This window comes from Rhopalosiphum maidis, chromosome 3 (assembly GCF_003676215.2).
Source record: "Rhopalosiphum maidis isolate BTI-1 chromosome 3, ASM367621v3, whole genome shotgun sequence".
In the NCBI taxonomy this organism is placed as follows: domain Eukaryota; kingdom Metazoa; phylum Arthropoda; class Insecta; order Hemiptera; family Aphididae; genus Rhopalosiphum; species Rhopalosiphum maidis.
The window spans coordinates 9,399,637-9,414,325 of record NC_040879.1 but is presented as its reverse complement, the minus strand read 5'-3'; the positions used below and the strand labels follow the sequence as shown (position 1 = coordinate 9,414,325).

The 14,689-nt window shown below is 24.5% G+C and overlaps 1 protein-coding gene across 2 annotated transcripts in view; it reads left to right on the top strand.

The window, feature by feature from the left end:
* LOC113559827 (CD151 antigen) overlaps positions 1–14,689 on the top strand; it is a 52,537-nt gene that overhangs the window by 1,890 nt on the left and 35,958 nt on the right. The window contains exon 2 of one of the 2 annotated variants that reach the window (XM_026965592.1): positions 5,255–5,412. In XM_026965592.1, the coding sequence (XP_026821393.1) occupies positions 5,299–5,412 (114 nt within the window). In that variant the 5' untranslated portion in view covers positions 5,255–5,298. Of the gene's footprint in view, positions 1–5,254; positions 5,413–8,723; positions 8,938–14,689 lie in introns of those variants that run through there. The other variant, XM_026965593.1, reaches the window with a different exon arrangement.

Here is a 14,689-nt window from a genome sequence, read left to right as displayed (position 1 = left end):
GCACTTAACGATAAATACAACGAGTTAAATAAATTATAAGTGTGACTGCTTACTAAAATAATAGTCAAATGTGTAATGTTAGTATTACCAAGATAAATATGTGATACCTAATCATTTGTACATAAATTTTAATTAATAAAAAAAAATTCCGGAATTTTATGTTTGTAGAATAATAATTTATAATTATAACCATTAATAAAATAATATGCCCAAATAATATGGATTGAATGAACCGGTTTTACAAGGATAAGGATATGTGTGTGTATGTGTGTAATTTTATTTTATGCTACATAACTATAAACACAAATAGATCGATTTTTTTACTGGAAGCCCCCTATAATGTTAACTAAACAAATTGAATTAACAAATTATTACCTACTTACTAACATTTAATATACTTTTCTATTTTTTATCTATAAATCTATAATAGGCAAACCAACACAACAACTGATAAACGTACATACATATATATATATTATATTGGTATTTGTGGTAAAATATTATATAATAAAGTAGGTACATATTATTCTCTTACCACATTTTATTCGGAAAAACCACAGTTCTTATTGTCCGTGTTTTAAGAATTACTCATTCACAAAAACAAAATCTTAAATTTAATTAATAATATTTACCAAGATTTCCATGATAAAATACTGCACACGAAAAACTATTCTAAGCGATTTTGGTCTGCCAACCTATTCAACCTATGATTTATTAAGTAATATACCTATTTATATTTTTATTGATAAATTCTAGTAATTTATTTTGCTATCAATAATAAAGTTAGGTTTTTGCTAAAAACATAATATTTTTTATATTATTAAAATTTGATAAATCTTATTATTTTAACCATATATTATTAACTTTAGAAACAATATCGAATTGCTGTAAAACAGTGTTAATACGTTTGATTACAAGTTCGTAGTATAAATAGGGAATAGCATAGAATTAATCTAATTGTTTTGAAAAATTCACTGTGCATAATATATAAAAATAAAATACTTAAAAGTTTAAAATTACTACTGAAAATATTTTTAAATTACAACAAAATAATTAATTTTACTATTGTTTGTTTAACATCCAAATGCATACAAAATAAAAACAAAATTAGAATGTTCATATAAATATATGAATTGCATACCATCTCTTAAAGAAGCGGTCTATTTGAATTGCATACCGTGTATAATACAAAAAAACGAGAAATAAATCAGTAAAAATTGTTTAAAAATATTTTATTCATTTTATTTCGCTAACTTTTAAATGACTACTTACTTAATTTACTAAATTAATAAACTTGGTTTAATTCTTAGACCTTGGTTAAGCTTGGATTTAATAATGTATTATTCACAGTCAACATAGTCAATGGTCTAGGCTAAGTTTTGAAAAACTGTGGATTATCTTTGGTTTATTATAAACAGTCATAGAGCCACCCAAATTTCCATATTATTACTAATTGTTGACAATCTAAAAAAAAAAAAATAAGATAAAAATACATTCTATGTTCTATATTATTTTAATGCGAACGTTACATTTTTTCCATGTGTTTTTTTTTTTCATGTCATTGTTATTGTTATATTTTATGAATTGTGGTAAAATATTTTTAGATTACCTATATGAATTTGTTTTTAGTTTCGTGTTCTATTTTTGAGTTTATTAGTGGTATTTATTTATTTAAAATTATAATTTAAATTGCGTGGTTCTATTTTAAAATTGATAAACAAAAAAGGGTTAATTGGGAAAGTGGAGAGAAAGAGCTACTAACTGAAATCTACCTTTTTAGTAGCTGACTCTTCATTGGTCAATGAAAACTTTATTTATTATTTTTTAATGATCCTAGTGCTCTTCAAACTTGACTCACACATCGACTAACTGTCGGTTGTCCAACACCATGTAAGTCTCCATTGTCGTCCTGAACCTTAAATTATAATAATATAGGTACTTTAATTTGTTTTAAATTCATAAATGAACTATTACTATAAACATTAAAACATAATCAATAATTATTTGTCCTCTAGCTAAATAACGAAGTACATTCAACAGATGTAAGCTCGGCGAAATTGGTTTTCCGCAACTGCTCGAGGTAAAAAGTCACGAATTTCGTTTACGATTTGTAAGCAGAATGCTTTTGAAAATCGATACTTTTTACGAAATTCATTATTAGTAAGTTCGTTGCAAGGATTTTTACGAATCTTCTATATTTTCCGCTGTCTAATAAAATGCATATTTCTTAAATTTCTTACGCGTCTAACATTTTGTACATTACCGATATTTATTTTTCGTTAATATAAAACGCATAAGTTTTTAAAACACGAATGAATTAAATTAAATGATAATACATGTTAAGATAACCGTGATTTTTATAATAAACCAGCTTTAAACCTATTATTTATCTAGTTTATAAATCAGAGGTTTATCGTTAAACTTAGTCTATGGTCTAAGTAAGATTTATCGTCTATAAATAATAAAAAGAAAACTATTATTAACTATTATTAAACCATTGTTAAACCAGATCCAATTTGACTATAAATAGCCCCGTATTAGTCTATTAGGACTGGCAGTAAAAACGTAATTGGTGTACTGGTGTGGTTAAAAATATTACATTTTTAAATTTCACATTAAATTTCTAAAAGTTTTTATTTTAAAATAATTAGCCTTTTTTTTATTATTTTTCTATTTTGGTTAAGGTATAATATCGTTTATATTGTCGTTCCCAACGTCATAATATCTATTAATTGGTTGTACCTTTTGTTTTATTTCGTTATCGGCAACATTAATTTTTTTTTTTATTTATATAAATAAAATACCATCTACACCCATGGACATAATAAGAATATGTGCTTCAAGCAGTTATTTACATGAAAAAACAAGAAGGAAAGAGCTGACCAATTTCAACACTACCTTTTGTTTATATCTAAATTTATTTTTTCTTTCATAATTTTTATCCTAATTATTTAACGAAATAAAATCTAAATCTTTCGAAAAAAATCCTATACTCTATCAACAATGCTCCCTTAAATTTCTAATTTGTCTCTTTACTCCGACATAAATATGGTAATTTTTTTTCATACATTATTCTATTAATATTTTGAAATCGCGTCTTCAATGTTACCTAATGGCTAGTAGGCTAGGTTAGGCAAAAAGTAGTGAAAAAACGAAAACATTAATCTGCTTGTATTATTTGGTTTTTTTTACTAACAATTCAAAAATATATATTGATAGAGACTGGAAATGTTTACCTACCATCAAATATTTAAATTTGCATTTTTTTAACATGAAACAGTTTTAAAATTATTTTGGTTCTTTTTGTACTTGTTAAAATATATTTCATTTTCAAATTGTATTAGTTCTTTTTCTATTAATGTTTAAAAATGTTTATGCTTGGTCATAAATCTTGATAATTTAATGAAAAATTCTCTACAACTTATTCTAAAAGTAATTTGAAAACACATTTATTTTTTACAATTTCAATACATTATATAAATATTTGAAGTTAAAATTTTAACAAAATTCGTCAAAATCACAAAGATTTGAAAATACTTGTATAGTTAAAAACCTATAATATTATTAATATATTTACAAGTTTAATAACTTAAGCTTAAAAATTTCTTACAGTAACCTAGAAATAGGAAATATTATAGCATCTCAAAAATTGAAATTTTCCGGTTATTTGTACACATATATATTATAGAAATAATATCTAAGCATTTTTGGGATCGTAGAAACAGCATAAAAAACATGATTAGAATTAAAAAATTGAGTATATTAAATGTCTATAAATAACTTTTAAAAGCCAAAATATGTTGATAATTATAAAATGTATAGACAATTTGTATATAAAATTAATATTCGATGAACATTTAAAAAAACAACTATATACTTACAGGTATTTTTTTATAAATCAAAGTAAGTAAACAAAATTGATTTTGTCGGTGGACAACTAGTATTTCGTAAATACTCCGGTTATTCTATGGTGTTTTATTTTTTTTTATTAATTTTTCACTTTTTCATTTATTTAAAATAATACTGCGGTATTTACTTTTGGCTCATCAAAACAATAAATAGTTTCAATAATTTTCCAAAAATAAACTTTAAAATTGAAGACTAACGTTTTTTCACTACTTAAATAGGTGATGGTAGAAACACAAAATATACACACACGCATATTTAGGGTGATTGTTTAATCGAACAACATATATAAAAAAAAACAACAATTTTAATATTTTTTATCGTTATGTTTTATATTTTTATTTTTTTGAATGACAAAATACATTTTTAATTTCATATTTTGAAGTAGAATATTCTTAAGAATATTTCGATTTATAATAATCGGAATCCGGACAAGTTTCTTATGACTTAAGAGTTATAAATATTTAAAGTTTTGGTGAGCGTAGTAGAGTGGTGACTGGTAGAGGAACAACCTGTAAAATATTAGTCTACTACTCCGCTCACCAACGTTTTAATACTAATAAGTGAGTAATAACTCTTAAACATTTAGTCCGAAATTTGATTTTTATGTATTAAAATACTCCAAAAAATATTCTGCTTAATAATATGATATTTAATATGTGTGTTAAAAGTTATAACCTTAAAAAATTATAACTATAAAAAATATTAATAAACATATATATGTTTAATGTTTTTTCTTTTCGGCTAGAAATTATGTAACATAATATTTTAATAGATTTTGAAATATTGAATGTTGTTCGATAAAAGAATCACTCAATGTCTCATTGCATAATTTTATGTTTGTAAGACTAATACATTACGTTGTAAAACAATTAAACAATATAACATGAACTAAGTGTAATATACGTAAATATACGTCTAATATACCGATAATGCAAATTAAATATAATATTTTGAGACTTCGATTTTTTTTCAATAGGATATGATTAAATATGATTTTTATACAGTATATCATGCAATGTATATAACATTTTAAATTTCTATTATTAAGAGATATACCAATATATAATCGTTGAACAAACTATTATATCGCTACAAACAAAACAAAATAAATATATAATTTATAGTAATATGGTTTAATATTCATAAGAAATAATTTATGTGTAGGTCGGTACTATAGGTAGTATAGGTAGGTTTATGTATCAAAATAATTACAATAGATAAGATGCTAGTAAATAGAAACGTTTGCAATTACATAAATATTAAATAATCTAAAACGTAAGATTATAATATAAAATATGATAAATGTTGTATAGATAATGTATTTATTTGTATAATCTATAAACAGCGTACTTTTGGAGGAAGCTGGACTATTAGCTATTGGCTATTAGCATGAGTGCCAACGGAGAAAAAGAAAAAAACACCGAAAACACCCAATTGGAGATCGAAGAGGAACCAGAGGAAAATAATAATAAAGTAGTGGTTTCCAGTGACGATGCAAATTGTGTAAGTACAATAAATAAACCCTTAAAATTTAAATATTTTTTAGTTCGCTGTGTGCTTATTCTTGTACCAATTGATAGTAATTTATAAATACGCTATTCTATGTCAATTGTTTATTTATGTATTTTAGTATTTACTATAAACTATATTTATATTACTTATTACGTCCAAAATTATAGATTTTACTACTTATTCATATACCTAACTTGTATAAATATACATATGTGACTAAATTAATATTATTTTAAGTATGTGGGTAACTTATTTATATTTTTTAAATTAGGAAGATAATAATACATACTGGAAATGTTTATTTATCGTTATTTTTATTATTATTAATAATAATTTGTTTTCCTCGTTACATGCAAACGTAAATAAAAACAAATTATCGCCTATAATAGACTATTATTGTTTTTATCGGACACGTGAAATAGTATTTTTTTATTTTATAAACACCATCACAATGGGGATCTAGACCATTTCACTTATAAACTATAAGTATATATTTTCAATTAAATCGAACATGATAATGTGTCATAACCACTATACTTCTTCGTATATAGTTGAAACTTGTAAATTGTAAATTGTTACTTGGAGCTTAGTAGACCCACCTATAATAGTAATTAATGTATTATAGAGTACCTATATAAGTGCCAAAGCGTGCTCTATCATTAATAACGATCCTTAAGTGTCTCCAATGGGTGGCTTCTTATCTACTGTCCGTCAAACCATGTCACCTCCATCATATACGCTTATTGTAAAATAACAATTACAGATTGTGTATTAAATAATAATTGTTAAAAAATAAAATAATGATCACCCCTATGAATCCACCTATGCATCTCCTAGGTACAGATTGTACAGTACTACAGTAACAGTTACTATGCTATCCAAAATTTACTCTTACTAGTGATGAATAACAGTATCGGTAAACAAATTCATGGATATACTTTTATAAATATATAATTATACCTAATTATTATTATGCCATATTTTTAAACCGATTTCTCGAAATATTGTTTTATCGCTACAATATGGAACACTAGTAATATTATTTATATTATTAATTTTATAATTATTTGTATTATTGTCTTAATTTTAACTACCTATGTCGCTAGTTGTGTTAAATCAGATTGGATACAATATGCCAATTGCCAGTGGTGACCGTGACCAAGTACGACCAAATCTGGCCCGCGATCATTTATTAACCGGCCCGTCAAAGTAATTAAAATTAAAAAATATATATATTCTAAAAATGTAACGTTTGTAAAATATTTCCTGTGTCTTATCGTATAATTGTCAATTACATATATTTATATTTAATTTTATAACACGCAATATATAATAAATAATTAAATTTATTAATATACCTTAATATACCTATATTAAGATGTGCTTAAAATAAAATATAACATCTAAAGAAATGAAAAAGTTTTAAAAAGGTTGGTCACTAATGCAATATGCATATAATCACAGTTATTTTAGTTACCATCAGTTTTTTCTAGTTATACACCTGTAAAAAAAATTATTAAAAACATAGTTTATAATATAATAACATACATTATACATTATACAAATTACAAAAACACACTACATCTGTACTCTGTAGTTATACATCGAATCACATAAATATTTTGTACGCCTATAGTAAACATCTGAATTCAAGTAAATCAGTATAAATATGTCTGTCGTATATGCCACCGCCCCACTGCTATCGATAATAAATTATACACATCTCTACATATATTTTTATTTGATTGAAGATAGTCAAATTTCACTCAGATTAAAATCATTAATCGCCAATCGGGACATATATTATATAAGCCAATTAGTTTAATTACATTTTGGTCTGTAACGCGCGCGGCAATATTATTTTCAATTAAATGATTCTTAGTTGATAAAGTTCGATGTTATAACATTTTAATTAACGCAATTTCCTGAATGCTAATTGTTATTTTACTATAATATGTTACGTTTAATAATTTGATAAGTTAAAGTTTAATTGCTTTGATAGTCTGACTACATTATACTGCCAAAACCTACATTTTTAACCATATACCAATGATATTTCGCCGTATAAACTATTTTGAATCTCAATAAGCCTTTTCAATGTACTGGTGGAAAGAAGATGTTTGGTAACAGAATATAATTAAAAATTAAGAATAGTTATTCGTTTGCAGAACTTTTAGTAAGCTATTAGGATTTTCTTCTGTGTGTATAAAATATTATAATACATGTAAAAGTTTCATGACCCTCATGAAAAATTTTTTTGAACTATAACAAAATAATAAATATAACTATTGTTATTTATAGTTCAAGTATATAATTTCGTCCAAATTTAAACTTAAACTGTATAAAAAAAATTATATGTATAACATATATATTTTTTAGATCTTTTGGTTTCAGTATGAACTACTTATGATCAATTTTCTATTAATTGTTCAAACCTTAAATATAAAAATTGCACAATTTTATACATTTTACATTTTCAACTGAAAAATGTTCGTGATTTTGAGGAATTTTGTCATCATTTAAAGTGTTTAAAAAAATAAATTGTATGAATTTTGAATGTTTTTACATATCTGTAAGAATAACTTATGTGGTTCTAATATGAAATTTTTAAACATTTTTAATCAGTAAATTAATTTTTATCGCCATTTATAAAAAAAAAAAATGGAAAATTTCAAACGTCTTAAAGTAGGTAACTTAAAAAGAGTCAAAATATTTTGAATATTATATAATTTATAGAAATCGTTCATCTAAATTTCTAATGTTTCCTATAGTTACAATTACATAAAAAAGATAATAGATTTTATTGAAAATTGTATATACGTAAAAATTCTCGTTTTTTCTTAATTTTTGCCTTTTCAAAGTACAAACTAAATCCAATTTACTATCTGAAACAATCCTTAAAATTAAAAATCGAAGCATTTTTTCGACTACTTGTCGTATTTATAGACATAAAAAAAAACACAAACCATTGTAAAATCAATAAATTCATCTCTTCCGCTCAAAATCTAAAAAGGGTTATATTTCATAAAGGTTATCCATATAGGCTATGTTTGGTTATTTGCAGAGCAAGACCGCTATCTTATCGAAACATGGTATCGATTGTTAATATTAAAATATAATAATTTCACTCAAAATTCGGACAAAATCTAAAAATCGGATAAATTTCAATTTTTTGGTTCGTGGTAGTCAGCTCGCGATTATCCTTGTCGGCAGTGGTGACAGCGGTGTGCAATGGAGTGAAGGGGAGAGCGTGTGCGGTGACGGTGGAGGCGGCGAATGCCAAGTGTTCGCCTTAACGGACAACGCGCCAGTCGTCCATCCGACATGACCGCATACGCGTTTTATTGTGCTCGTCAAAACTTCGTCGTCGTCGCCGTTCCGCTCACGTTCAGCCGCCGCTGCCAATAACTCGCCACCGGCACGTTTCGTGTTTTTGTTTTGTGCACACAATAATCTCCAAAAATCGTGGAGACTTTTTGCATGCTGTAACGTCATACTCCGTTTTTTCCACACGAGGTATATACACCATTCGCACACACACATACATGCATCATGTATTATGCATAATTTATATATCGTAATATACAAATACATTTGCGTTAAAGTTAACTTTATTATTTAGTTAGTAGGCTCAATGGTTTTATATAAGTAATAACTTAGCTTTTCGCAGTAATAATACGTCAAATTTAATTGCTTACAACAATATAATATAATGTAAAGATATCTGTATAAACATCATGGTTAAAATTTACCACTAACTTATAACTTGATGTTCTCGATGATTCTTATTTATTTTTTATGGGATGGTTCGTTCGTGGTTGGGGAAGCTGGAATGATGGATAATTAATGAGAATGATGTATATGGATTTAAAAAAAAAATTTAAGTAAATATGCAGTCGATCTTTTATGATTACAGCGATTATACACATTAAGTATAATATATACTACCGAAATCGACGTCGACAATTATTATACAAAATTAGCTTACTAACACATAATAATATAACAATGTTTAGGTTTAGCAAACCCATTTTTTTTATCGATACCTTAAATAATAGAGAAGTTGACATATTATCAAACTTAAAGGTAAGCACATTAACTGTGTTCTATCGTTGGCTTTTTACAGTATTTTAACTTTTAAGCAAAAAATGACCATGAAAAATATGTAAACTATTAAAATTTTAAGATGCATATAACTTACTTAAAAATTAAAAAATATATAAAGCAACAAGATTAACACAGATAATGTTTTTACCAATAACATTAATAATAGTTCAATTGAATTTAATATTTAAGAAAACGACACAAAACTAGAATTCTTGAATCTAAATATTGATATTTTAAACGTAAATATATAAGACACGTGGAAATGACCTTCAAAGCCAACTGTGCTCACACTTTTCTTACCAAAGTTTTCACTTTAATTTAATATATTATATATTTATATAGGTATATGTCTTGAAAATCTGTATCTACGGTTTACATGCAATAAAAAAGTTCTGATTGTGCGATGATTCTTAGTATTTACTATTTATTTTATTTACTCGTCTCTAAATCTAAATTTTAATTTGACTTAAAGCATTCATCACATTATATTTAAATAAACTACCAAAATCTTTCAATAATAATATAATATTAAAATGCAAAACAAAAAACAATTAGTTCTGCAATTATTTTTATATTTTTATACCTACTCATGATATTTATTCATGTATATATATGTGTGTGTGTATACATATATATTTATTCATACAAATGTTGTACCTACCTAGAGTAGGTTTTTGAATGTTGTACACTTTTTAGATATTGTATATTATATTAAATACTTATTAGCTTAGAGATATATAGTTACCTGAGTGGATAGCTACTTCATTTTTTTATGAAAACTATGTAAGGTATAATGTAAATTATGCTAGCAAAGAAAAATTATTTTTTTAAGAGTTTGAAAAATCTAATACAGAGCTAGTTGAATAAATTAAGAAATTTGACTAAACTAGGCTTTAACTAGCTCTTTTTAAAATCATTTATTATCATTATTTTCAAATAGAATAACAGCAAAATGTGTATTAACCCATTGAACCTGCACTTCTGTCAGATCTTTTTTTTTAATAAAAAATAAGACTTATTTAATTTAACTTATGACTAATGACTATGAAATAAACATTTTAATTTTAAATAAAACTTTTATAGTGGACATAAGTATTAAATGTTAATGTCTTTTCATTGTACAATCTACTTCGTATAATGTAATAACTTTTATCTAATAACATTAAATATTGTTTAACCTTCATGGTTATCACAACTTGTCAAAAAATTTTTTAATGTTTTAATAATATTATGTCCTACATAAATACATAATTATTATGAAGTACGATTTAATAACTCTAATGAATCCTTAAAATAGGTAAGTATAATATGGTTTATTTACTACCGATTTGGAATCGTAATAACAATTTTTATTTGGGGCATTTAACTTGTTTGTTATCGAACAAGTGTTTTATTTTAAAAGTTAAAGACATATTATAACACGTGTGCACGGATCGATGAATAGATTGTGTTAGATTATAGGTAGGTACCTACCAATTAATTTTAAATTATTACATTGAACATTAAAATTTGTCCATCTGTATCATAACATTTGTAACGAGTACTTACAATTTATTTTAACGATCACTTTTACTTTTCATTACCATCTGATAACATAACATTGTAGATAGGCCAGGTAGGATAAAACTATAGGAGCACTTTATTACAATGCATGGATGAACGAGACACACCTGCTGTGTTTAAATGTCATATATTGTTATAAAGTTTATAACATTCGCTGTTATTAATACATGTATAATACTTTTCATTTACTGCTAGATAATCGTAGGTAGATATAAAAAATATTTTTATGATTATGTCTTACTTTTATTATTTTGTCATGTTTGTTTTTACTTGAAAGTTAAATTACAAATTTAATTTTAATACATATAATTTATATGTATGTCGTAGGCCATATGGAAAATTAGTTATTTTGCAAAAAGACTAGGCTGTTTGCAATGGGGTAGCCCGTTTGCGAACTACTTATTATTTTTCCAAACAGCTTGCTGTTTTTTTTAGGCTCATTGCATACAGACTAACAGCAGTTAGGCCTTTTAAGAACTACAATCATTTTATGGTAAAAACCATTTTAATTATTTTATTTTAAGGGTTATTGATAATAACACAGTACAATACAATATGTAACATGTAACATTATTATTTATTATTTATTAATTTTATTTTGTGAAGTTATTGACTATTGAATTACTAGTTTTATTATATATTACTAAAAAAATATATATATATAAATAAAATTTAATTTAATTTAATATTTTACATATTTTTTTTTGTTGATAGTATTAAATAATAAAACTAGTAATATCAATAGTTATCAACTGTACAAAATGAATAAGTAATAAGTAATAAATAATAATGCTACATATATTGTACTGTGTTATTATCAATAACCCTTAAAATAAAATAAATAAAATGGTTTTTACCATAAAATGATTATAGTTCTGAAAAGGCCTAATTGCTGTTAGTCTGTATGCAATGAGCCTGGAAATCAGCAGGCTGTTTGGAAAAATAATAAGTATTTCGCAAACGGGCTACCCCATTGCAAAGAGCCTAGTCTTTATGCAAAACAAAACTAATTTTCCATATGGCCTACGACATGTATATATCATATAAAAACTTAAAACTTAATCAATTAAATAACTAAAATATTAGTTTATTTACTTAGCTTTGTATAAAATTGAATGTATTATATTATAATATGCCCATATACGTAATACATAACATAAAGTTATATGATGTATATACGTGTAATATAATCACGAAGAATAGAATAATAAAATAATTTTCTAGTACATCATAGATTGTACCAATATATTCAGTTTTTCATTTAAGAATTGTACACAATATAACATAATACCTATAATTCATTAACATTATACTAATATTTCAGAAATTAATATTAAAACTTGTTCGTGTTCTAGAATAATTAATACACATTACATATATTACATATATTTTAATAATAAGTCTATCAACGTTGAAAATACTATGTTCTGTAAAGATAATGAGTTTCAACAATGGTACAGACGTCTAATGTATTTTTATTAACGTTTATTATTTCTACACACTTGACAAATTAATAATAAATAATTAATAATTAACGGTAATAAACAATTACTAAACATTTAATAAATCAATCGTGAACTAATGGTACTTAAAATATGTTAAACATGATTTAGTGGCCGATTAACATTTAGCGACTAAGTAAATTAATTAATTTTTTAGCAGCTTGGAATAACTCAGCTCGTAAAGCAAGAGTCATTAATATAATTATTTTTCGGGGTGGATGGGGAAAAGTGATACGTTATGAGTGTTATGACAATCGTTTTGAGAAGGCACATCTTTAAAAAATGTTGGTTCTTCGTTAGTCACTCATAGAATATAGTAAAAATCTCCGTATTTTACTCATTATGATTACATTATTAAAATTAGTTATTACATAACAATTATAAAAAAAAAATATTATATGTAAATTGTCTATTTGTCTGAAGTTTTTTTTATGAAAGTTATTTATTATTATTTTTATTAATTTAAAAAATTATTGATATAACTCTTACAATTTAAAATATTAAACATTTGGACAGAAAACAAAATTCTTATCCGTTTTTAATTTATTAACAATAATTAAAATATTTTAAATACGTATGAATTATAAATTTATATTACATGTTGTGGATTTAAGTCTGTATAATATAGGAAAAATTAAAATTTAACCAATGAATAAATAATATTTAAAAGGTGTAAATGTTTGATCTGGATTGAGAAATATTTAATTACCTGTATTATATTAAAAGTGAAATAATAAAAGTCGTAGGTAGTATAAAATATGACGTGTTGCAGTCAGTATGTAGTTCGTATATCAGTTATTATTATATTATTATGATATAATAATAAATTATAATATATTCATGGAATTTTATTATTATTCGTCATTGTATTGGATATAAGTATATGACTATATGAGTATCTAATAGGGCAGTATCTGTGTTAGTATATGATAATTTAAAGCTTGCCGAACGTTTGGATAATATTATATGGTTTACCTTGTCCTTTGAACCATGAAATATTTCCACTGTGTTATATATTAGTCATTAAAATATAAATCAAAATAGACCGCAGAAGCCAAAGACCTTCATCCTGCGTGAAGTTTATACATTTTAGAATAGTGAGTTATAATAGATTAGTTTGCTATATATATATATTATATATAGTATATATGCACATTGCACATAAGACATAACGACATGACACATAAACCACTCAAATGAATATCATGTCTAAATCGATAAAAAAAAAACATGCAGGGATAAAATAGTAATTGTATTCCGTCGTATAGTTCAGCGTTATGGGTAATTAAATACTTATATTGTAGTTATACGAGATCGTATATATATATATATATATATATATATTGAAAATTAATTTTCCGTGCTGTTCGTCAAGGCTGGGAAAGTCAATCGATTGTTCTAACACATTAAGTTGAGATAAAATAAAAACATTAAAAATTAAAAAAAACAATAAATCAATTGAAACTTAACTGGATGAAAAATGAAATTAGGTAGGTTTTCAATGTCAATGTTAAGTGTAAACAAGTATAAAATAAATATTATCACATATTACGATTTACAAAAAATGATGAAGAAATGTTTACCGATATTTATTAATTGTTATCATAAATTTATATTTACTTTGTTATTTTATTAATATTTGAAATGAAACGAAACGTATTGATATTAATACCTGGTTTTATTATTATTTACTTGCTTTTATATTAAATTATAGCTAAATAAACTCTTTTGTATGTAAATGCTAAAATGTATTTTTGTATAATATTTAATAATTATTATAAAACAATTTTATATGCTTCAAAAATAAAACCGTTATAAATGTATTACTTAATTTTACTTAGATAATTACCTAAGTAAATTGTATTTGAGGGTACAGCCTCAAAATGATACATTTATTAATATCCTGTATTTAAAATAGCAATAGGGTAAAAACATTCAGAACTCCTTTTTTTCATAAGTTGATTTAGGTTAGTAGATAATTAGTTCAGCTAATTACTCCACTGCTAAGAAACTGGTAATTCGCTTATGGTGAAAATGTTTATTATATTATTATAGTTATAGATATAAACTCGCAGTTATCATTATATTGTTTCCAT